Here is a 27,074-nt window from a genome sequence, read left to right as displayed (position 1 = left end):
TGCAAGGAAGAAGAAGCAGTCATCAAGAAACAGACCGCACAAAACAGCCCCTGACAGAGGGCACGCTCCAGGCAACCTAAGCTGCCAGACCTACTCACAGGTCCCTAAAACGGGGAACACAAAGCCTCCATCAAGGCCCCCCGAGAAGGAGAATTACCCTCAGAACCCAAAGAAAGAGGAAACCGTCTCCTGTCAGGAGCAAGGAAAAAAAACATCTCCTAACAGACTGAGCTATCAGAATAGACACAGCAAGCTCACACATCCCAAAGGATACCGTGACCCATAGACCGCTCAGGCATCCTGACCTGCAGACCCAGCTGGGCTACCAATACAAGGGAACAAAGATCCCGAAACTGGTACAGGAACGAGCGTAAAGATGGCAAAGCCCTCCCCGGGTCCGGGTACCTAATAGTTCAGGCAACTATACCCTGGAACTAAACACCCCGACTGGCCAAAAAAACAGACAAAGAGAATGGAGCATATCCAGAAAATCTGGACAGCGCAGAGAACTCGAAAGCTCCGACCAAATGAAGGAACCACCCCTAGATAAAGTCCAACTCTCCAGGAGCAAGGCAAGAAGTCAAATGTAGAGACTTCACAAGGCCACAGGACAACAGAAGGGATACCTCAAAGTTCCCAAAACCCTACTAGCAGGGCTAGTCTCCCCATCACCTCCACACAGGCAGAGGACATGGGGGAGAGAAAAGGTGCTAAACCTTCCCAGCTCCGGGAAAATCCGAGCTAAACAAGTGCCCACCGGGATCAACCAACGTCCGGAACACAGATCCCCAAAAGGAGATCTAACCCACCCAGGACAATGGAAAAAGACCCAAGGTCTCATAATTCAGACAGACCTTATGCGGCCTAGAGTAAGAAACATATCTAGATACATTAGAAACAGCTGACACCCCCCTTTAAAGGTGCCAAAAGCTGCAATAGGTTTCAAAATGCAAAACTTTCCGCAAGCTGGACAGCTATCCATACAAGCTGTTGGATCAAGACCCATAGGACCATCTAGGAGCCTAAAAACTGAAGGCCAAACCACTCAACCAGTGGTAACGGGGCACTATGCCCGCCAGCCCCCCCCCCCATGTGGAAGAGGAATTCTAGGTTCTGATGAAATCAGATGTCAGATAAAGTGATGCAGCGGAACACTCCCCTGCCCGGTCATCCATGACTGAAGGCTATAAGGACTGCAGCAATCCTTTCCCGCCTCGTGAACCCACAGGTCCTCTCGAATGCTTAGTTGAACATAAAAAACAATGATAACTTGAGCACTTAGCGCTACTACCGATACAGCAGAAACAACGCCATGTGTCTGAACAGCCACAAAACCAAACGAACCCGACAAGACCAGTCTGTACTCAGGGTCCTAACCGGCAAGCTGTATAAATTCTCCAACATAGGGGAAAAAAGGAAAACAGACATTGTTAAACATAGGACTAACATGTCCAAACAACTTCCGAAGAAGTAACGAAGAGTATCGATCCCAGATGGTTCCCGAAGGAAACAAACAAATAAAAGACATCCCATCGGATATAAAATAAAATAAGGCAACCCGAAGGTTAACGCCCAAAAGACACAGGCCTGCCCGCAGGACCAGCCAAACGGAGCCCTATCCTATCTACAAAAAACTGGGAAAGATCTCAAACAAATGACAAAAATCAGATAACCCCACATGTCTAATGAGGTGCACCATTTGCATTATCAGACTGAAAGTCCTCATATCTGTTAACGATAGGGTCATTCAATAACTTAAAAAGATGTCTAAGCAATACGCTAAGGCGCGCAATCCTGTAACGAAAGGCACAACACTCCGTAACAGCTACACCCGCGGGGAACTGTAGAGGCCCACCCCAAGGCGGAAGACCCGGGACAATAGGGCATGAGCACAATCTCAAATGAACGTCTGGACTCTGTAGACGGACGATCGCTAACATTATCTGGAAGCGAAAATGTGCTGCAACCTCCGGGGGGAACACACCACCCCGCATGGAGGAACCAAAAACTGGGTTGCCCGCATGTGGAGAAGTACGATTTGGTAGGGAACTCGCCTCCGGGGAACCAGGAGCTCTCATATGGCATACGGAACAAAACTGGTCGACATGTGTCAACGAGGCCAATCCGGAGTCATCACCGGACACAGAATCTGAAATTAAAATATTCTCGGTATCAGAATCCTCCGTAACTGAATCTGAAATGAGCACAGTCTCAGCATCAGAATCCTCCATAACTGGATAGAGGAAATATCAATATGGACTAAAGTATTAAAACAAAAACAGCACCAGACACCCACAATGGCTGGGGCACTCACCACCTCCTATGACCAGACCCCTGTGGACTACAATATCTCCTTCGCCACACGGTCAGGAATGCGGAAATGGGGAACGGAGCGTAACCAAGCCCGAACATAAGGTGAACCGTACAGTCCAAAAAAGCGTGCCCAACCAAAAGGCTGCGTCACTTCCAAAGGCCTCAAAGTTCCAGCCAAGAAACGATCTTATCGGAATCTACGCCATGGAACAGGAACACGGCCTTTCAAGTGTGACGAAAAGTGGCATCGCCTCCGCCATGGACTTGAGAGAAGGAAGCAGGCAGCGGAGCTTGAGGAGCTGTTAATATGAGTCGGGATGGTTTTGCAGAAAGACTCTCTCTGGATCTCCGGACTCTAACTTTCATCCAAGCCCTCACAGAGAAACTGACAGGACTACTTAAAACTCCTGTCCCATGCCGAAGAGTACTACCCTCCATAAGAGACAAAAAACAAAAATTAAAAAATTCTTATACTTCTCCGCTATCCTCCTGGGACGAAAGGCAAAAAATGACTGGGGGATGAGGGGAGTGGGAGGAGTATTTAAGCCTTTGGCTGGGGTGTCTTTGCCTCCTCCTGGTGGCCAGGTTCTTATTTCCCAAAAGTAATGAATGCAGCTGTGGACTCTTTCCATTTAAGAAGAAAATTTATAATAGGAGAAAGTTGCTTAAAATTGCTGCTCTATCTGAATCATGAAAGAAATAAAGCAAAATGTATGCTTACCAGATAAATTAATTTCTTTCCTGTCAGAGAGAGTCCCCGACTTCATTCCTTACTGTTTGGAATTCAACACCTGGCCACCAGGAGGAGGCAAAGACACCCCAGCCAAAGGCTTAAATATCCCTCCCACTTCCCCTATCCCCCAGTCATTCTGCCAAAGGATTAAGGAAAAGTAGGAGAAACATCAGGGTATAAAGGTGCCAGAAGAAAAACAAAAAGGGAGCCACCCAAACAAAGAATAACGTACAAGCAGGGTCGTGGACTCTCCCTGCCCGGAAAGAAAGGAATTTATCTGGTAAGCATTATATTTTGTTTTCTTTCCATAAGGCAGGAAGAGTCCACAACTTCATTCCTTACTGTTGGGAAAACAATACCCAAGCTCCAGTTGACACTGAAGGAATAACGGGAGGGAACAAAAAAAAGGCGGACCCTAATCTGAGGGCACCACAGCCTGCAAAACCTTTCTCCCGAAAGCTGCTTCAGCCGAAGCAAACACATCAAACTTGTAAAATTTAGAAAAAGTATGTAAGGAGGACCAGGTAGCTGCCTTACAAATCTGATCTATTGAGGCTTCATTCTTAAAATCCCAGGAAGAAGCCACTGCTCTAGTGGAATAAGCAGTAATCCATTTAGGAGGCTGTTATCCCCCTGTCTCATATCCTCAGAATGACTGTGGGGATAGGGGAAGTGGGAGCGATATTTAAGCCTTTGGCTGGGGTGTCTTTGCCTCCTACTGGTGTCCAGGTGTTGTATTTCCCAACAGTAAGGAATGAAGTCGTGGACTCTCCCTGCTTTATGGAAAGAAATTGGGTTGTGTGTCCCTTTAATTTAAATTTTCCTGCAATAGTGAACTTTATATGCAAATTAAGATAAAAATAAATTTACAAGATGTTTTCCTGGAAATGCAGCTGCCACTTCTCCAGTTCACTGCGAATACGCCTTAGTTTTTCACGACTTGACTCTTCATTGCGCTCTATATCCTGTTCAAAGTGAATCATATGTTCCCGCCATTTCTCTGTTGTCTGCTGGATTCTGGACAGGTCAGTTGTGTCCTGGGAAGTAAACAAATATATATTAACAGAATTCTATTGGTCACTAAGTAATGTAAATAATGTATGTGGTTTAAAGGGACGTAAAAGTGCAATAATAGAATTAACCCCTGCATAGTTAAAGGGATACTAAACGCACATTTTTTCTTTCATGATTCAGATAAAGCAAAAATTTTAAGCAATTTTCTAATTTACTCCTGTTATCAGTTTTCCTTTGTTCATTTGCTATCTTTATTTAAAAAAGGCAGAAATGTAAGGTAAGGAGCCGGCCCATTTTTGGTTCAGCCCTGGGTAGAGCTTGCTGATTAGTCTGCTACATTTAGCCAACAATCAGGAAGCGCTACTCAGGTTCTGAACCAAAAATGGGCCGGCTCTTAAGCTTACATTCCTGCTTTTTCAAATAAAGATAGCATGTGAACAAAGAACAATTGATAATAGGAGTAAATTAGAAAGGTATTTAAAATTGCATGCTCTATGTGAAACATGAAAAAAAAATTGAGTTTAGTGTCCCTTTAAAGGGACAGTCAACTCAAAATGTAATTCACTATAAAGTCCTAGATTACAAGTGGTGTGCAACTGATAGGGTTCGTTATCTTGCACTGGGTACTAATAATAGCGCACAATCTTGTATTGCAAATGGATGGTAAAATAGGTTAACAAGAGGTGCTATATTGTGGTTGTGAACAATATGAAAAGCTTTACTGCAGGGAACGTTGAACTGTACCTTGGAAGCCAGAAGCACAATGAAATGTCTGATGACTTTTGTCCAGGAATTCTCACTAAGGTAAAGCCTACGGGCCAACTGCAGCTCATTTGCTTCAATTACCTACAGAAAAACATATGGTAAGAGACGGAGGTCTTAAAGAAACATTAAACTATGTATTACCCCATAAAATATTTAATTAAAGGATATGAACACACATTTGTTCTTTCATGATTTAGATAGAACATGAGATTTTAAACAATTTTCCAATTTACTACCATTATTTAATTTGTTTTGTATTCTTGGTATCCTTTTGTTGAAAAGCATACCCAGGTAGGCTCAGAATCAGCAATGTAGTACTGGGAGCTAGCTGCTGATTGGTGGCTGCATATATGTGCCTCCTAGTGTGTTTAGCTAGCTCCTAGTAGTACATTACTGCTCCTTTAACAAAGTAAACCAAGAGAATGAAGCCATTTTGATAACAGAAGTAAATTGGAAAGTTGTTTAAAATTGTATGTTGAATCAAGAAAAAAAATGGGTTTGATGTCCCTTTAAGGAAACCCCCCCCCAATATTGCACTATACAATAATTATTTATTTTGCCTGCTTTTGCTGTAAAATACCTCTGATAGTTTTGTTTATTCCACTGCCCTTTCATCATAGATAACTGACCATGCCACATTCTATACATGATCTGCTCAGATTGGAATACAAGCTGATTTGCATCTGTCCTTACATCTGTCCCTGACACAGCTCAAGTGACAAGAAACATAGACTGAAGAGGTTTTAACAAAGTTAAGGTGGAAAAATCTGGGCAAAACTCTAGAATGCCTCAGAATTTCCTGAATTGCATCTGTGACGTTTCTGAGATGCTTATTGTTCCATCCGGCAAGACTACTTTACCCTAAAAACACAGACATGCAATTATTTTACAATTACAAACATGCTCTGAATCGTGATAAAAAAATGGATTTCATATCCCTTTAATTGTTCATAAACTAGCAGACCCACTAACATTATATGCACTAAATAGTGCCAAAATATTCTTCACCTTAGCTTAACCCTTTGATTCCCAGATTGTATTCCATTTATCCATCCAACTATTCAATACTAAATAAAATCATACAGTGGATCTATGCAATTACTACACCTCTAGCAAAGTTATAGTTAAAGGGACAGTATACACCAATGTTTATATAACTACTATAAAGAATAATATGAACAGATACTGATCTAAAAATCCAGTATAAAACCTTTTAAAAACTTACTTAGAATCTCTCAGTTTAGCACTGTTGATGTGGTTAGGCTGGGACACCCAGTAAAAGGGGTTGACCCTCCCCTGCATATGAAAAGACCCATTACACAAACAGGAGCAGCAGGAATCTGTAGACTTGAGTCTATATCTGATAATTTGGGGCTTGGTTAGGAGACTGAAAATCAGCACAATGTTATTAAAAAAATAAGCAAAACTATACATTGTTACACAAACACTCTCAGGTGGGCTGGATAAATGGATCATCTAGGGAGCAGAAGGGCTTGATAAATCGAGCTGTATATCTTAAATCAGGTAACACTAAATTGTACAAGGAAGCAGACGGTGGTTTGTGATCACCTTTCTTGCTAATCTGTATGTAGCAGAGCTCCAGAGATCCCTCTCTTCTGTTAAATGACCCAGTTGGGTCTCAAGACGACTCCTTTGTAACTCGTACAGCTCACGGTACTCTTGCAGAAGACTGGATAAAACAGATGGCAGTTTAGTGAAGGAAAGGATGGGAGGGAGGGAGGGAAGGAGGAATGAATGACTAAAGGAAGAACTGGAGAGAGGGAGGAAAGAAGCATGCAAGGAAGGAAGGGATAAATGAAGATAGGGGAGGAAGGAATGAAGAAAAAGAAAAAGTTAAGGAGGAAGGAATGAAGAAGGGTGAATGAAAAGACAGAAGGATGAGAGGCATAAAGGAAGATTAGTGAAATAAAGGATGAGTGAGAGGAATGAAGGAAGAGGAGAGGTGGAGAGAGGAGGAAGAAAGGGAGGAAAGGACAGAGAGAAGGAGGATTATTTTTTTAACTTTATTTCTAGTAATAAGATCTATTACATTCACGACAAACCAGACAAAAGTGATACATATACTTTGTTATTTCCACAAAGCTAGAGTCTATACATAGGATGATAATTACAGTCCAATTAAATAAACGTAGACCTGTGTGTGGTTGCCATGTAGGGGCCAAGATCCCTTCTAATGAAAAGCGAGACATAAAGAGAATAATAAAAAAAAGCAGAGGGAGGGTTTTTACTTTATATTTAATCTTTCTGTGGACCCTTAAAGTATCCTCTAATGTATATATGGAGATAACCTATTTTCTTTTAAACGTTTATACTTTTCTTTGTTTTAAATAAGCCAACCTTGTGTTTGCAAATACAAATAAACAAATAAAATGACCTATTCACATCGGTATTACTGGTGATCAGATTAAATGTAAACTTAAAGTGAAATTTCTATAAATGCCGACCATCACCGCATGTAGGTAATCCCTGCCCTACAGACGTAGCTAATAGCACAAGTATACAGATATCTCTGGCGTTGAACGGAACAACTTACTTTGCATTCTTCTTCGCTTCTTTTAAAGCTCTTGCCAGTTCCTCTTGGGCAAGCTTTGCATCTCTGCTTACTCGCAGATCGTGTTCTCTCACCATGTACAACTCACTAGGGTATCCAAAAAATGCTGATTAGAAGTCTCCTTAGCACATACAACTAAACTAGAGCTCTCTGTGGGAAATAATGCCCTAGGTCCCAGCCTTATCACTAAACTTGCTTGGCTTACAATTTACTTATTTTATCAAATGATTGTGCCACACATATATTTAAAGGGATAGGAAAGTCAAAATTAAACTTGCATGATTCAGATAGAGCATGTCAGACACTTTTAAATTCACTTCTAGTTTCAAATGTGCTTTGTTCTCTTAATATCCCTTGTTAAAAAACAAATACGCACATATCATTCACTAGTGGGAGCTGCTGCTAATTGGTGCCTGCACACATTTGTCTCTTGTGATTGGCTAAATAGATGTGTTCAGCTTCCCGTCAGTAGTGCAATGCTGTCCCTTCAGCAATGGATAACAAGAGAATGAAGAAACTTTGATAATAGAAGTGAATTGGAAAGTTGTTTAAATCGTATGTTCTATCTGAATCATAAAATAAAATGTTGGGGTTTACTATACCTTTAACTTATCCATGAGAGCAGAGTATTTTTGTGTATTTTTTTAACAAAAGATCGAAAAGGTTAAACAATAAAGACAAATTTTCACAGCCTTCTTTGCTCAAATTTAACAATAGTGCCAATATTAGTGGAGGGCACTGTATACAGCATATATATAGTAAACTGTGATTTGTAATCCGTTAAATTAGATAATGGTCGCTATATATCAGGGGTGTACTTTGGCTTAGACCAACTAGGCTTGTGCCTAGGGCAGTAGGATTTAAGGGTGGAAGCAGCAAATGCTAAGCGATATTTCTATGGCATGATGTTTTCCCACTTCTGTAATTTGAGTCTGAAAATTGGATTTTCCAGTCCCAAAAACAGAAAGAGCCCATGGAAGGCTTTACAAACCTATCATTGCCACCTATCCCTCCTTAATTGGCAGTTTGTTATCTTATCATTTCTGTTTAAGCCAAACAGTGACAGTGGCATGGCCTTTCTTTTCCAGACTCAAGTAAGAATTAGCGCCTCCAAATAAGATAAGTGGTGGGTGAATTTTGAAAAACAATCTCAGCAAAGCAGGTGTTAAGCTGTTCTAAAAATGTTTAGACTCTGCTCGTCTATTGGAACAGCTCAGAAAAAAAATAGTAATTACAAGGTGTTTACTGTCTCTTTAAAGGGAAAGTCATTTGATGAATTAGTGCCCGGTTTTTAATAATCCTATTAAAAACAAGGGCACTTTAATTCATCAAAATTGACATTTAACTCTTTTTCTTCAAAAACTTACCTTTTAATTCTGGCAGCTGCCCCAGCGGTTCCCACGGCCGTCGGAAGCCTCTGCAGACGTCATAAATGACGAATCCGGCTTCCTCCAATAACGGCATCTTGGCCTGAAGGAACGCCGTGATTGGAGGAAGCCGGCTTGCGACGGGCGGAGAAGTGCTGGAGCGGCTGCCAGGATTAAAAGGCAAGTTTTTGAAGAAAACAGTAAAATGTCAATTTTGATGAATTAAAGTGCCCTTGTTTTTAATAGGATTATTAAAAACCGGGCACTAATTCATCAAAAGTGACCTTCACTTTAAATGCCTGGAATAGTGGTTTCTATTGTGACTCTGGGGGCTACTTATCAAGCCGTCTACTTTTCTGGCTTCGCCGGTCCAATACGTCCGCCTAAGCTCGCCTACCTTCGCCGCCGCGGACCTTGAATACGTTCGCCTAAGTTATCAAATAAAGCTGTCAAAAAGCCGCGGGGCGATGAGCAGCGGACTGTGACAGTTATCACTCATCCGATCTCGCTGCCCTTCGGCTTTTTCCCAGCTTTATTGCTAGCCTGTCACTAAGCACTCACACTAAACTACACTGTTCTACCCCCTATACCGGCGCCCCCGGAGGCCCCCGCAACTAAATAAAGTTACTAACCCCTAAACCGCCGCTCCTAGACCCCGCCGCAAGTCTTATAAATGTATTAACCCCTAAACCGCCGCTCCCGGACACCGCTGCCACCTACATTATACCTAGTAACCCCTATCCTGCCCCCCCTACACCGTCGCCCTCTATTATAAAATTATTAACCCCTATCCTGCTGATCCCGCACCTCTCCGCAACTAAATAAATAGTTTAACCCCTAAACCGCCGCTCCATGAACCCGCCGCAACCTATAATAAATTTATTAACCCCTATCCTGCCCCCCACTACGCCGCCGCCACTGTAATAAAATGATTAACCCCTAAACCTAAGTCTAACCCTAACGCCCCCCTAACTTAAATATTAATTAAATAAATCTAAATAAATTAACTCTTATTAACTAAATGAATCCTATTTAAAACTAAATACTTACCTTTAAAATAAACCCTAATATAGCTACAATATAAATAATAATTATATTCTAGCTATCTTAGGATTTATATTTATTTTACAGGTACCTTTCAATTTATTTTAACCATGTACAATAGCTATTAAATAGTTATTAACTATTTAATAGCTTACCTAGCTAAAATAAAGAGAAATGTACCTGTGAAATAAATCCTAACCTAAGTTACAATTACACCTAACACTACACTATACTTTAATAAATTATTCCTATTTAAAACTAAATACTTACCTGTAAAATAAACCCTAAGATAGCTACAATGTAATTAATAATTATATTATAGCTATCTTAGGATTTATATTTATTTTACAGGTAACTTTGTATTTATTTTAGCTAGTTAGAATAGTTATTAAATAGTTATTAACTATTTAATAACTACCTAGCTAAAAGAAATACAAAATTACCTGTAAAATAAATCCTAGCTTAAGTTACAATTAAACCTAATACTACACTATCATTACATTAATTAAATAAATTAACTACAAATAACTACAATGAAATACAATTACATAAACTAACTAAAGTACAAAAAATAAAAAAAGCTAAGTTACAAAAAATAAAAAATTAAGTTACAAACATGTTAAAAATATTACTACAATTTTAAGCTACTTACACCTAATCTAAGCCCCCTAATAAAATAACAAACCCCCCCAAAATAAAAAAAATCCCTACCCTATTCTAAATTACATAAATTTCAAAGCTCTTTTACCTTACCAGCCCTTAAAAGGGCCATTTGTGGGGGCATGCCCCAAAAAGTTCAGCTCTTTTGCCTGTAAAATAAAAATACAACCCCCCCCCCCAACATTAAAACCCACCACCCACATACCCCTAATCTAACCCAAACCCCCCTTACAAAAACCTAACACTAATCCCCTGAAGATCATCCTACCTTGAGTCGTCTTCACTCAGCCGAGCCACCGATGGAACTGAAGAGGACATCCGGAGCGGAAGAAGTTAATCCTCCAAGCGGCGCTGAAGAAATCTTCCATCCGATGAAGTCATCATCCAGGCGGCGCTGAAGAAGTCTTCGATCCGGCCGATGTCATCTTCAAAGAGGCGCTGAAGAGGTCTTCTATCCGGGCGAAGTCATCTTCCAAGCCGGGTCTTCAATCTTCCTTCCGCCGACGCGGAACCACCTTCTTCACCGACGGACTACGACGAATGACGGCTCCTTTAAGGGACGTCATCCAAGATGGCGTCCCCTCAATTCCGATTGGCTGATAGGATTCTATCAGCCAATCGGAATTAAGGTAGGAAAATCTGATTGGCTGATGGAATCAGCCAATCAGATTGAGCTCGCATTCTATTGGCTGTTCCGATCAGCCAATAGAATGCGAGCTCAATCTGATTGGCTGATTGGATCAGCCAATCGGATTGAACTTGAATCTGATTGGCTGATTCCATCAGCCAATCAGATTTTCCTACCTTAATTCCGATTGGCTGATAGAATCCTATCAGCCAATCGGAATTGAGGGGACGCCATCTTGGATGACGTCCCTTAAAGGAGCCGTCATTCGTCGTAGTCCGTCGGTGAAGAAGGTGGTTCCGCGTCGGCGGAAGGAAGATTGAAGACCCGGCTTGGAAGATGACTTCGCCCGGATAGAAGACCTCTTCAGCGCCTCTTTGAAGATGACATCGGCCGGATCGAAGACTTCTTCAGCGCCGCCTGGATGATGACTTCATCGGATGGAAGATTTCTTCAGCGCCGCTTGGAGGATTAACTTCTTCCGCTCCGGATGTCCTCTTCAGTTCCATCGGTGGCTCGGCTGAGTGAAGACGACTCAAGGTAGGATGATCTTCAGGGGATTATTGTTAGGTTTTTGTAAGGGGGGTTTGGGTTAGATTAGGGGTATGTGGGTGGTGGGTTTTAATGTTGGGGGGGGGTTGTATTTTTATTTTACAGGCAAAAGAGCTGAACTTTTTGGGGCATGCCCCCACAAATGGCCCTTTTAAGGGCTGGTAAGGTAAAAGAGCTTTGAAATTTATGTAATTTAGAATAGGGTAGGGATTTTTTTTATTTTGGGGGGGTTTGTTATTTTATTAGGGGGCTTAGATTAGGTGTAAGTAGCTTAAAATTGTTGTAATATTTTTAACATGTTTGTAACTTAATTTTTTATTTTTTGTAACTTAGCTTTTTTTATTTTTTGTACTTTAGTTAGTTTATGTAATTGTATTTCATTGTAGTTCTTTGTAGGTAGTTTATTTAGTTAATTTAATGATAGTGTAGTATTAGGTTTAATTGTAACTTAAGTTAGGATTTATTTTACAGGTAATTTTGTATTTCTTTTAGCTAGGTAGTTATTAAATAGTTAATAACTATTTAATAACTATTCTAACTAGCTAAAATAAATACAAAGTTACCTGTAAAATAAATATAAATCCTAAGATAGCTATAATATAATTATTAATTACATTGTAGCTATCTTAGGGTTTATTTTACAGGTAAGTATTTATTTTTAAATAGGAATCATTTATTAAAGTATAGTGTAGTGTTAGGTGTAATTGTAACTTAGGTTAGGATTTATTTCACAGGTACATTTCTCTTTATTTTAGCTAGGTAAGCTATTAAATAGTTAATAACTATTTAATAGCTATTGTACATGGTTAAAATAAATTGAAAGGTACCTGTAAAATAAAAAAAAATCCTAAGATAGCTAGAATATAATTATTATTTATATTGTAGCTATATTAGGGTTTATTTTAAAGGTAAGTATTTAGTTTTAAATAGGATTCATTTAGTTAATAAGAGTTAATTTATTTAGATTTATTTAATTAATATTTAAGTTAGGGGGCGTTAGGGTTAGGGTTAGGTTTAGGGGTTAATCATTTTATTACAGTGGCGGCGGCATAGTGGGGGGCAGGATAGGGGTTAATAAATTTATTATAGGTGGCGACGGTGTAGGGGGGGCAGGATAGGGGTTAATAAATGTATTATAGGTGGCGACGGTGTAGGGGGGGCAGGATAGGGGTTAATACATTTAATATAGGTTGCGGCGGGTTCAGGGAGCGGCGGGTTAGGGGTTAATACATTTATTATAGTTGCGGTGGGCTCCGGGAGCGGCGGTTTAGGGGTTAATATGTATAGAGTAGCTTGCGGTGGGCTCCGGGAGCGGCGGTTTAGGGGGTAATAACTTTATTTAGTTGCGGCGGTGTAGGGGGGGTCAGATTAGTGGTGTTTAGACTCGGGGTACATGTTAGGGTGTTAGGTGTAGACAGCTCCCATAGGAATCAATGAGATGTCTGTCAGCAGCGAACTTGTACTTTCGCTATGGTCAGACTCCCATTGATTCCTATGGGATCCGCCGCCTCCAGGCTGGCGCTTTGAAAACCAGGTACGCTGGGCCGTAAAACTGCTGATCGTACCTGCTAGTTTTTTGATAGCTAGCAAAAGTAGTGAGAATGTGCCGCACTTGTGTGCGGAACATCTGGAGTGACGTAAGAATCGATCTGTGTCGGACTGAGTCCGGCGGATCGAAGCTGACGTCACAAAATTCTACTTTTGCCGGTCTCGAGCCTTTGATAACTAAGGCGTATCAGCCTCGCCACAAATACGCTGCGGAATACGCAGCGTATTTGAGGTTGACGGCTTGATAACTACCCCCCCTAATGTTAAATATTTGTCATTTTAACATGGTCTGAGATTGTGATGGCTCAACAGAAGACATTTGAATACACTGGAATCTATACCAATTAAAAAAGAAATAAACAGAGTGTCTTTTTACTATGAATGTTGTTTCTAAATAAGACAAATAATCTACAAGGCACTTGGCTTTCTTCCATGTTTTTTACTAATTTGTGTTATAATTTAGATTCACTTACTTTGTTAACTCTCCGATGGCGTTCCTGAAGTGAATGATTTCCTCTGTTAAACATCTGTCCAGTGCGCGCTGAGCCACAAGATCATTGTGGAGGCTCAACACCTGGCGTGGAATTTTGTCTAGTAGCGTCACATATCGCTGTCTGCAGAAAAAACAAGTAGTAAAAAAAGATGAAGATACTCCAGGTATACAGAGTGTGCTGAGATGGCCTATAAGTTCTAGGCATGTGCATTCGGCAGTTTCGTTAGCTGTTACGTGCGGAAGAAGAAGTCCGCTCGCTGCATTCAACTCTTTTCAGAGCCAGATTTCTTCTTGTAAAAATTGCAACACACTAAACTATGGATTTGCACTGATCTTAGTGTGCTGCACTTTAACAAGAAGAAATCCGGCTTCGAAGAGCTGAATGAAGCGAGCAGCCGCCTTCTTCTGCATTCGACAGCTAACGACACTGCCGAATGCACATGTCTACCTATAACTACTGCATTAAATAGCTATTCATCACAACAAATGTTTAATATATATATATATATATATATGTATGAATATATTTATTGTAATGACATTAAAGGGATATTACAATCAAAATGTAATTCCCTATAAAGGGCCATATTACAAGTGGAGCAGTATTAATGCTCCTGCTCGCACGCTAACTCTGCTAGAAGTAAGGGTTTTGCGCATGTCTGGTAGCGCTCGTATTACGAGTTGAAAGTAAAAAGTGTTCGCCTGTGTGATTATCCCGATGGCGCAAAAAGCCAATTTTAGAATATCGCGTTAACGTATTACTCCATAGACATCAATGGAGCAAATGTGGGAAAAAAACCTTATTTGCGCGCAAACTCAATCGCACTAACCCGACATGAAAATATGAATAGTTCACATTCCAATGTTCTTCACATAGAAGAATATGTTCTATTTATTCATATTACAAGTTTGCATCTACTTTCTTTTTTTTTTTTATATATATATTTTTATTGAGGTTCTTTTTCAAACAAACACTTGGTAATTGTCAATACATATTGTAAAGGAAAATAGATTGTTACAATGCGGGTTACAAAAAGACATCGCCCAAGTATACAATACAGTTAAATGGTAAATCCCACATTAAATGCAGACATTAAACATTGTTCAAGCGTTACACCTGTCATAAGATTTATGCGGCCACTCTTGGACCACAAAGATGCTATTGTCATAAGGCAAGACAGGTAAATACTGGATTGACAGGGCCAGACATGGGCCTCAAATGAAGAACCTCTTTTTTTTTTTTCCTGTTTAGAACTATAGATAACAAGATATTTAATGAAACTATTATATAGTAGACTAAAGTGTTCAACCCCAAATAAAACATAGGAAGACCCTATCGGGTCTGGCAAAACATTGTAGGGATAGGGGTTGTTGTAAGTATAGGTACACAGGATTTAGGGTGCGGCATAGGAGAGATAAGCCGCGCATTTAACCCACCTAGAATAGGAGGTTTATTATAGAAGGAGGGGGGGAGGAGGTGATAAGTTTAATTGTTATAGAAAGAGTATGTAGCCTAGGGGCTGGAAGGCTCGCTGTGAGTTGGAGAGAAAATGACTAAAGTATTGTAGTAGGCAGCAAATACTATGTAGAAAGGCTCTAGTATCACCGGGCTATATAATCATATATACAGTCACATGAACATATTAGCTAACCAGGGGAAACCAAAAGTGAACTAGCCATATAGTGAGCTAATAGTATATCTGATATAAAATAATCGAGATCTGCATCTACATATCTAGCATAACTTGCATCATACACCTAGGAGGTACATTAAGGTATGGGGGGGGAGTGGTTAATTGAGCCATGAATACTTAACTCGAGACAAACAGGTTACAAGGAGACCAGACAACATAGCTATATGGAAAATTTCGTGAGCGCATTGGATGCTAGTGGGTACACAAAAAAGGGACTAAGTGAGGACCATTAAAGAGGGAGGAAGGTATTAACATGAGAAAGGCGAGCAAATTAATAAATCAAGTAGGTTCTATAAAGCAGTATCTGAACCTTCACTGCTTATTATAAGTAACTAAGTTATTGAGCCCTCCAATTTAGCTATTGTTGAACAACTCTTTCTATGCCACTCAGGACATACTTGTTATGCCCCAGGTATGTATAATACATTAGAGATAAACCACATATTTTCTAAGTTGTCTTACAATTTAGGAGCAATAAATAAATTTAAACATGTAATAATAAGCTATGTAAATAAAATATAAAGAAATATGATATGCTATTAATGTTAATAGTGAGATAGCTTTGCTTAAAATTATAGTATAAGGTGTCATGCATACGTAGTGCGCTGAAGAATACTAAAGTATATAGACTACCAGGCCTACTGATGTAGATACACCACCTTTAAGCTCATAACAAACACATTTTACAATATAAAATATAGCTATTAAAGGGATACCAACCCCTCATTTTTCTTTCATGATAGAGCATGCAATTTTAAGCAACTTTCTAATTTACTCCTATTATCAATTTTTCTTTGTTCTCATGTTATCTTGATTTGAAAAAGCAGTAATAAAAGGTTAGGAGATGGTCCATTTTTTAGTTCAGCACCTTGGTAGAGCTTGCTGATTGGTTTGCTACATTTAGCCACAAATCTGCAAGTGCTACCCATGTTCTGAACAAAAAATGGTCTGGCTCTAAAGCTTACAGTACTGCTTTTTCAAATAAAGATAGCAAGAGAACAAAGAAAAATTGATAATAGGAGTAAATTAGAAAGGTGCTTAAAATCTCATGCTCTGGGGGGCGGAGCCAGCTGCTAAAGCAGTTAGACGTGTTTCAGTACAGCTCCAGACTTTCAACTATAATATTAAGAAATAATTCCTATTTGAAAACCTGAAACTACTCTACTGCTCATCAGAATATAACTACCGACTACTCCAGACTACAAATAATGTGTAGTTTGCTTTAATTGTATCCTCTCTCCATAACACCTCATCTAAATCTGCCACGTGGAGCCACTAAATCTCATCTACTAGTTAATATGGAAGCGTTAAAAGCTTGGGAACTGAAAACTTAGCAGCTTTTGGAGCAACATTACCGGAGCCTAGCTATGGATATAGAGTCACTGCTAGATTTCATATCTGAGCCCCAAAAGAAGAGGACCGGGAGTGCTGACATAAGGCTGCCTAGTGAGAACTACGATGCTGCAGAGAGCCCAGCTGTGTGGAGATTGGAGACCCGGCTGAGACCGGCTCCCTTGCTACTAGAGGGCAAAGCTATCACGCACCTACCAGAGCTCCTGTCACCTGCCGATCCCATGGGCATTTCATTTGTCCGGGCCCCGGGGGATGCGGTCGGCCCTCGGGTCCGGGAAATAGTTGCTGAAGCAAGTGACCGGGCGGAGCACATGACCGCACAACCAGCTCCCAGCTCCCTCCACTACAAGTCTGTACCGGAGAGACGGATACTGCATTCCGGTGTCTCTTACCGTGTGGAGAAGGTTCAATTTCTCCTGCCGAGAGCCCAGCTGTTTTCCACGGATACAGGGGCTTCCCTTGCCCTGCAGACCACGCGGTATGTGTCCCTAATAGGAGACTCGCACCGGAGCTACGAAGCCAGCCTGCTAAATGTGGTGTGGGTTAGTCTGGAACCCCTTTTATGTACCACAGAGGAACACTTAATTCTATTGTGACTGGGTCGGTTTAGGACATTATGAGGCTGGTGCTCGCTACAACGAAGTGGTCTATTTTAACCCCTATCGAGACCATCATATCAGGGTGTACTCCATCTAATTTTTGCTACAGTTTGGACTTTATTTTTTCCCTTTTTGTAGATCCTTGTTACCCATTAGGCACCCGCTCCTATATCATATATAACTGCACCATTAGTATATCTTAGCAATATAGATATAGAATACCATACCACCTTATTGTTTATCAGCTCTTATGGTATCTGTTATGCAAATTTTATACACTCTAGGGTATACTCCTGGGATATATCAGGAACCATTTTGTGTCACATGTCCCCCAATCGTCTCTCTGAAACATAGTACATAGTCCACATCGTCAAGACTTTTATATACCACTTGCTTATACTTATGTGGATGTTCTAGACAGACCAGATAATAACTGGTTTAGATATATATCACTGTTTAACATGACGAACAGTTGGTTGCAGCTAAATATTACCCTGGGTTGTATGTAACTCTCTTAGATTGTAAATCTGTATCTACATATCTGTATTAGGGAACTAAAATTAAGCACAACATCCAATAATGTTGATAATTTATAATGTTGAGTCACTCCAGTTTTGCACTTATAGGTTCCAAGAGTCTAGAGGCAGGATGGTTCAGAACCATAGGCACAGTTTCCCGCATAAAGATTAATCATAGTTTTGGAGGGTATGCAGTGTTATTAATACTAAGCTCTTGTGATATCACAGTTTATATTTACTACAAGTTATTGTTCTCTCTAGCGTCAATTCTGGGCATCTGAATAGGTGTTTAGCTCCTACTTATCTTTCCTGTCCCTCATATTAACAGTTTAGTAGACATAGAGACCCTGACTGCCTAGCAGTCACTACCTTAACCCATAATAACTGAGTCATATTCTAGTGAATATTCATTTACCTAACCGTCCATCAGGCCCTGACTTACTCCCCCTCTTTCTCTCAGCATTAATAAGAGCCTTCAATTTTAGTGACCTTTCCTGAGCTCAAACTTCCTTGCTCTGAGAACATTTATTTTTACTTGCAGGGAACTCATTGAAGGACGTATGATAATTAGACCTTTGATTAAATACACTCCCTATGCGGGAACTTTAATGTAGTTAAAATACCGGTCCCCGTTGAGCCTCTCTTCTCCCTTTCCCGCAGGTACCTGTGACCTGCGGGTCATACTCACTTCCCTTTTACCCACATCGCCTAAAGCTGGCATTTACCCCAGGAGAGGGGCTCATGCAGTAATTCCCTGCACTATATATTTACTAATATTCTTCACTATGCATAACTTTGTAATTTGATAATAAGCCTCCCAATAGCCCAGTTCCCATTACTAAATTGGCATTCTAGTTAGCCCCGCCCCTCATTCCTTCTCATTCCATCCCCTTCTATCCCCCTTCTTTTCTAATATGAGTGGCTCTTGTCCGCTGAACTCTTTCCTCCCTTTTCTAGACCACTCTGGTCTGAGAAAGTCCAAATAAATACTACCCCACACCTGCCTCTACCCTATTTGAACAGATAAACCTATAAATTCTCTACACAGCAAGGTGTGGGTCCCATCTATCAGATATAAACTATAAAACTGAGGTTCCATTATTTTATGCATAAACATATATTCTATTACTGACATCCCTGCTTTATTAGGCTAATTCTAGCTATCTCATATATCTCTTGTACGTTGTTATTATCTACTTTTCCATAAGGGGGTTATGAATGCGAGACATAGATGTACTTTCCATGGCTATTGTTTACGTCTACCTCCAAAGGCATATGGCATATAACCCAAGACTCGCTATTTCTTTGCTTTATGAATATGTTTATATTGCAGGGATATATCTTTCAGAAGTAAGCTATCATTGTTAATGGATGAATATGTTATGTAACCTTTGTTATAAACTCAATACAAAATGTAAATAAAAAAAATAAATAAAAAAAAAAAAAAAAAAATCTCATGCTCTATCTGTATCATGAAATAAAAAAATTGAGTTTAGTATCCCTTTAATCAGGCATTATAGTGAGAGTGAAAAGAGAGGGCATGGCTGTTCCACAAGCTCATAATTTTAAGATCTGCCATCCAAACACGGGCCCTATGTCTAAACCGCAGGCAAAACCCTCATATGTGTGGGTGTGTAATTCCACTTAGCCTCCCTGAGCTACTTGAATAATACTATTAATGCCAGTTAAGTTAGGGAGATGTTCTGAGCCAAAAGATTTAAGCTAAAAGGTGGTCCAATCTAAAAGATTGACGCCAAAAGAGTTACCAATTTCCCTTGGCCATGGATTATTATTAGAGAAGAACAAATCTATTCAGTGGGTTATGGGAATAGTTTCCATCCACAGTGTCAGGTTCCTCTATTACTGTATGTCTAACTCTATAATCTTCACATAACATTTGAAACATGAAGTAGGAAGGTATACCAACACTTGTAAGACAACCCTTAAAAGTATAACTATAGTAAAAACTCATATGTGGCATAACATACAGACTTAATGCTAACTTTAAACAGACATTGTGGAGCAGTACATTTATAAGCAGATGATGCTACATATTCAGGAGTTATTTTTGAAAGCATAGAGAATATTATAAAGTAGCGTGTACAAAGTCCTGCAGGCAGAGTAGAGGGGAAACAGTGAGGATAGCAACTTTAGGATTTTATCAATAACTCAGTTCCAGTAATTGTGAGCAGACTGTCCGTACAGGATTCAGCTATGTCTATCCTACTCCGGAATTAGATTGATAAGGAGAGTCTCCCCTATCCTCACCAAACTGAAACGTCCAACCTCCACAGCAAGCTTCCAACAAGCGTGCCCTCTGAGAAATTAGATCTCCTGGTGGTAATTCCCCACACAGTTCAGAAGGCAGTGAACCAACAGTGGTGTTCATATTCCGCAGAGTCATTACTTGTATCGTGTCCAAAGACCTGAGAACCGTATCCAAGCTCCCAGGTCCCAGCATTGCCATTGTATCCGCAGCCATGGGTTTTGTTCTTCCGTCACACTCCAGTGAGCCTGCCTTAATTTGAACTACTGTGTAGGTTGCTAGTCGTTGTTCAGATCTCTAACCTGTGGGACTGCTAAGTACTCTCTCGGTAGAATCAGAAGTGCACAGCACGTGCCGGGGCTCAGGTGCAGCTCCACCAACTTCAACTTCGGCCCCTGTATGTGAACATCCCTCCGGTGAGGTCTCGGCATTAGCCACAGAAGCAGGCAATGAATTAAAAGAGGCTTCAGGCATAAGTCGATACGTTTCCAGGAGTTTACTAAGTTCAAACAAGATCCAGTGAGTGCTCTCCATGATAGATATATCGCTAGCTCACGTGGCTACAAGTATGGTTGCTGTCTGCGCAGGCTGTATTCAGACCACCGGCCCCTCTTTTAAATGATAAAAATTAGCAGGGAAAATCGGCTCTCCATCCAGTCTGTAGTCAGGCAATTAGACCATAGTTTTTTTAGATGAAATAGGTATTTAATTACTGACCTAATGCGATTTTATAGCAAGTAGAGCCAGAGCTCTAAAAGCTTGCGACCATTCCTCTAGGCTGCTGGCTCCGCCCCCAGTTTGCATCTACTTTCAACTTGTAATACGAGCACTTGACCCGACGAGTGCAAAAACCTGCGATAAACCCCTTTTCGCTTGTGCGTATCTGTTAACGCGCCACTCATGATCTGGTGCAAAATGTTTAATTATGAATAAAAAACCTATATAATGTAATTTTATTATTTATTTTGCTTTTGTTTATTTAAACTGAATTCTGAAAATTGTGATTTCATTTTTTTTTCACGCTCAGAGTGGCTGGAGGGTTCTTGCAGGATCTATATTCCTAATTTTCCAACATTCTATCTAGTGATTACTTGATCAGCGCAGGATCTTCTTTATATGTGTCCCCAGTTTGCCAGAGCAAAGGGGATGATATAAACATACTCAAGAAACTTTTAAAAGGGCCATGGACTGCAATACAACGTGCTTTGTGCTTTCAAAATTATAGTTTAAAAAAAAATGTATTCTGCAATACTGCTTCTAATTACAGATATATACTATGCATATATAAGAAAAGAAACCAGCCACTAGGGAGCACCCACTATAATACAAGTGGATAAAAATGAAACCAACCACTAGGGAGCACCCACTATAATACAAGTGGATAAAATAGTATCAAACAATATAAAAAGTCATATGTTACCTAAAATACATAACATATTCAATGAATAGAAAGCTAGAGTTAAAAACTATCAAATATACAGAAAGTCCCAACAGGAAACGTCAGACTGCTGGAGAACAGATCTGCTCCATCCAGGGCGGCCCTCCTGAGCAAATGGATAGCTGCATAAATCTACAAGACAACAAAGAAGAGACGGTGGTGCAGTCATTTCAGTGTATAGTCTGTTAAAAAGTCAGAAGATTCTACTCACTTGTAGGAGAGCATAGAACAGAGTTAGCAACGCTGGCCAGGACCTGACATGCCCAGCAAGCTCTCAAACAGGCACTCCACAGGGTTTTGGAGACTTTAAGCTGGATGAGAATCAACTGGCTGAACATTATGGAGTGCCAAAATGGATCACCCCTGGGCTACAAGAACAGTACCGCAGGAGAATACCGATCTTCAATAATCCATTAACAGATGATAGAGTGTCAGTATCTATTTGAGTGGCAGTGGCAGCATCCGATTATGGATTATTAAAGATCGGAATTCTCCTGCGGCTCTGTTCCTGTAGCCGATGGTGAGCTTGCTGGGCAGCTCAGAGGTCCTGGTCAGCGCTGCTAACACTGCTCTAGTGCTCTCCTACAAGTGAGTAGAATCTTCTGACTTTATAACAAACTGTACACTGAAATTACTGCACCATGAGATTCCTCCTTGTCTTTGTTGTATGTAGATATATAAAAAATGACTTTAATCTCGTTAATGGCCTAGAAATGTAGATTGTCTTGTATTTGTCTATTATTTTTTTATATTTCTCTTCAAGCTATTACTGACCTGAGCTTGGCAAGCAACTCTCCTCTCTCCACGCATTCCACGCTGACCTGACGGATAAGCTCATGAAACACTATATTGTATATATTCTGCTCAGTTTTCAGCAATTCCATTAAGTTATGAATCTATACAGATGAGAGAACAAACCTTTATTAAACTGACTTGCTAAGTAAACAAGTAAAATATGAAAACAGACAACTAATAATGAAGAACACACGATCACAGTTATAAACCGACCCAATAATTGGCTAATAAATCGTCTTAGATGGGCTAAACACACGCACACAACTATCTCTTCTGAAAAAGTTGTACGTTTTTTTGTGGGGGTTTTTAAGTTTATAAATGTTTAAAATGTTTTTTTTTTGTTTCTTTTTAATTTATGTTTTTATTGAGGTTATAAACAAACAGAAAAAAACAAGGTTACAGTGTGTACATGGTCAGCATTTTGATGTGATCGTTAGGAGATCAACGTATACATTAAAGTTTCAAAATGTAATATAACCTAGATACAAGATATAACATTCTTGAGTATAAGCACATTTGATTCTAAGTAACCAACATATAGAATTAATAGCAAACCTCTTTTAATTTTGTATTTGGCTAGTTCTCATTGTGGTAAATAGCCACTCTTGGACCATATATGTTATATAATAATATAAATAATTGGGAATGGTATTATCAGGATTTGGGAGTTTAGGGGTAAACTAAAAAAGATAGACGCACATTGCTAAACATTATTGCTAGTGGTAGGTGATGTGTAAATTGAAATATTTGGTTGTATAGCTATGTATAGATATATCTATTACATTTACCTTAGAATCAGTATATAAACTGTAGCTTCTGTAATAAAATATCTATATAAATGTTTCAGGGGTATAAGACATCTATGGGATATACTTTCCTTCGTTTACTAAGTAAACTATGGGGGGGGGGGGGGCAGAGCTAGTCATAAGGTACAAGGATTTCAAAATCTACATCAAACAGGATATATAGGGCTAAATGAGTCTATCAATATTGAAAAGAACTCTGGGCAAGTACAGTGCTGAGTTGTGCAAAGCTGTGCACTAGATGTGTCTGTAGCAGTTGATTATCTTCCAAGCTATTGATTATCTGTGTTGCTCACCTGAGTGGGGCCGTCCAGATTTAAGTTTTCCTCATCTACCCCTGCATCTTTCAGCATAGTGTCCATCACTTTCATTAGCTGAAGAACCTCGGCTCTTCCACTAGGCTTCCTGTGAAAATTGTGAAAGAAGAGTTCCTATAAGGTGCTGGATGAATGGAATAGACTTCCAAAAGAGGTGGTAAAGACAAAGACCTTAAAATACATCAAAAATACCTGGGACATAAAAACAGTAACATGCAATATGGGTAGACTTGATCGGCCTTTTGGTTCTCATCTACCATTAAATTCTATGCTTATATTATATATACAGGTTTTCCCCGTTCAGAAGAGCAAATGCTGAAATTTTACATGAGAATTGCAAAACAAATCTTCCCCTTAATATTAATCCTGCATTCAAATGTTTCAATAGAATGATTGATAACATTTGAATATAGAATCTAAACATTTTATTAATATGTATAAATACTGATTAAACATGTGCAAATCAATCTGGGTGTAAGCACCCTAAGAACTACAGGGAAAACCAGACATAGGGGCCGAAATATCAAGGTCTAAGACCCCTGCTCCATAACTTGTCCGCCTGCTCTGAGGCTGCGGACATCAATCCACCCGATCCTATACGATCGGGCTGATTGACACCCCCTACTAGCGGCCGATTGTCACAAGAACTGCTTGTGCAATGATAAAATCCGACAGCGTATGCTGTCAGCATTTATCGATGTGCGGCAGACATGATACACTACATCGTATCATGTCCGCTCGCACTTTCATAAATCGGCCCCATAAACTCCTTGCTTACATGCACCTCACTGATGAGGCCCAAGGAGGTTGAAATGTACCTCTTGTGTTGGTTGTTTTTCTGTGTTATGAGAAATTTCTGGTATTTCAGGACTGGCTGCCATTTAGCGTCAGACAGATATACTACAGGTATTTTCCCTTTTGCATAGTGATTTAAAAAAGACCCAGAGATGCACTGATGTATAATAATGTGTAAAAAGATTGCAAATTCCTACTGGCCCATAACAGTTAAAGAAATATAAAAAGCAAAATTAAACTTTCATGATTCAGATAGATCATACAAGAGACTTTTCAATGTACTTTTATCATAAATTTACTTTGTTCTCTTGTTATCATTTGTTGAAAATCATACATAGGTAAGCTCAGAGGGAAATAGCTATTTTTGAACATTGTCCATTATTGTTAGTGTATTATTTCAGCGATCACAATCCTATAATACTTCCGCCATTAACACCCCTGAAGCTGGCATTTTTTGCCTCACGAAAATAACATGAAATTGATATATTTATGGTTAATCTCCTGATTTCCTAATCCAAAAAAAGAAACGTGCACAATTAAAGACAAATAAAATGTCAAATGTGTGGGTTTAGCTATTACATTACAAGGTGAAGGACCTGTATGCTGATTGATTCCTTTTAACCTGCTGAGCTAACAAAACATAGAGATATGTATAAATGGCTATAAAGGGATTTAAAGGGAAAGTCTACATGAAAAATGTTATTGTTTAAAAAGATAGATAATCCCTTTATTATCCATTCCCCAGTTTTGCATAATCAACACTGTCATAATAATATATATTTTTAACTCTGATTATCTCTTATCAAATCATCTGCAGACTGCCCCCTTATCTCAGTGCTTTTTATAAACTTGCATTTTAGCCATATAGTGCTGGCTCGTGCATAACTCCACAGGAGTGAGCACAATGTTTATCTATATGGCACATATGAACTCGCACTGTCTGGTTGTAAAAAGCTAATAAAATACACTGAGATAAGAGGCGGCCTGCAGGGGCTTAGAAACAGGAAGAGATTTAGAGGTTATAATGTGTATTCAAATAACAAGGTTGGTTGTGCAAAGCTGGGGAATGGGTAGTAAAGGCGTTATCTATCTTTTTAAACCATAAAAAAATCAAGCAGACTGTCCCTTTAAACAGAGAGATTATCAGTATAGTGGGCATCTGTGTTTGTTAGGTTAAGGATTTGGCTAGTCGTTATTAGTGTAAATTAATTTTATTAATGTATTAATATTTTTTTACAAGTTTGAACTTTAAATAATTGATCAGTTAATGTTTGTATCTATTTGGCATTGTTGTTTTCTAATGTAATCCAAAATAGGGGAGGCAATGTCAGTGTGGTACTGGGTACAAATTTGAAAACGGTTGTCTGGGGTTTAAGTCCTTGTAGGTGTGGAATTTGATAAGTGAAAAACGGCCTTGTAAATGTGTTGTTAAGTATCAAGAATTAGGATTGCGATCAGCAAAACAAGACTGCCACGTGTTAACTATAGAGCTGTTTTTCACCAAACTAATGAATAAATGTAAACCGTGCCTCAGATAAACAATTAAAAGAGATTATTGCGATCGCATTGACATTGAAAAGGGCTCATCTTCAGCCAATTATTATCAAATTAAAGATTGTGCTCGATCCCTAAATACAGCATTTTAATATTGCACTATTGCTTAGCCGAGACTTACATAGAAGGGAACAGACGAAGCTTCTTCTCATCATCTTCAAGAAGAGTTGTATATTTGCTGCGTTAGCGATAAAAGCAAGAGATTAGTTCTGTGACTGTGAAAGATATAGATTATGTACTTGTTATTATAATGACGATCGGTAATCTAAATACAATTATGTGTATCACAATGTAGATCAATGAATCCACTGAATTACCTTATTCAAAACAATTAACTTCCCACAAATGTTGTACCCACTTCAGAATTTTGCTAAATACAGCACAAAATGCACAATAAAAAGACAATGCAATAACACTTTCAAATTATCAGAAGATTTTTTTCTGAGAAATTTCAAAGATTGCTTCTATTTGTGCTGGATCTTAAACCAGGGCTCTCCCATATAAAGCACAGGCACCTCAATGAAGCCTTCTGGGGATTCCTGTCTCTTCCTTCCGACTTCCTCATCCATGACCGCACCTCTGCTACCCCTGTCTTATTGGAACCAATACATTATTTCTGCTATCCCTGTGTGTGTATCCAGCATATATTCCTGTGCCTATATGTGTATCCTGTATATTCATTACTTTCTACTATTCCTGAACCTATGTGTATATACAGGATATATACTCATTTTCACTATCCCTGTGCTTATGCGTGCACAACTATTACATTACTATCAGCTATTCCTGTGCCTTTGTGTATATCCTGTATATATATATATACTATTCCTGCACCTATATGTGTATATACAGTATATACATCCCTGTGCTTATGTGTGCATCAACTATATACATTACTTTCTACTATTCCTCCACCTATGTGTATATACAGGATATACATTCTTTCTGCTATCCCTGCTCTTATGTGTGCATTAACTATATACATTACTTTCATCTATTACTGAGCCACTGTGTATATCCTGTGTGTATATATATATATATATATATATATATATATATATATATATATATATATATCATGATTTGACAAGAAAGAGAAAATCCTGGAAAAATTGGATACCAGGATAAAAGACAGGGAAATCAGCACTCTTTTAAAAAAGTTTTATTAAGCTCAAAAAAATGTAATGAGGTGTATCCAATGAAAGCTGTAATGGCTTCAAGAGAGATCAATCTCTGACACTAGAATCCTAGGCAGA

General features: G+C 39.3%; 1 protein-coding gene across 1 annotated transcript in view; it reads right to left on the bottom strand.

Annotated features, from left to right (window-relative positions):
- Positions 1–27,074, bottom strand: part of AXDND1 (axonemal dynein light chain domain containing 1) — a 109,452-nt gene that overhangs the window by 40,011 nt on the left and 42,367 nt on the right. The window contains exons 7-14 of the mRNA XM_053693111.1: positions 25,940–25,996; positions 23,449–23,557; positions 22,329–22,450; positions 13,667–13,807; positions 7,380–7,484; positions 6,395–6,515; positions 4,805–4,906; positions 3,917–4,083 (exon numbers count right to left, since the gene is read on the bottom strand). Coding sequence (XP_053549086.1) covers positions 3,917–4,083; positions 4,805–4,906; positions 6,395–6,515; positions 7,380–7,484; positions 13,667–13,807; positions 22,329–22,450; positions 23,449–23,557; positions 25,940–25,996 — 924 coding nt within the window. The remainder of the gene's footprint in view (positions 1–3,916; positions 4,084–4,804; positions 4,907–6,394; positions 6,516–7,379; positions 7,485–13,666; positions 13,808–22,328; positions 22,451–23,448; positions 23,558–25,939; positions 25,997–27,074) is intronic.

The sequence above is a fragment of the Bombina bombina genome, chromosome 10 (assembly GCF_027579735.1).
Source record: "Bombina bombina isolate aBomBom1 chromosome 10, aBomBom1.pri, whole genome shotgun sequence".
Lineage (NCBI taxonomy): Eukaryota > Metazoa > Chordata > Amphibia > Anura > Bombinatoridae > Bombina > Bombina bombina.
This window is presented reverse-complemented; position numbering and strand designations above follow the sequence as displayed.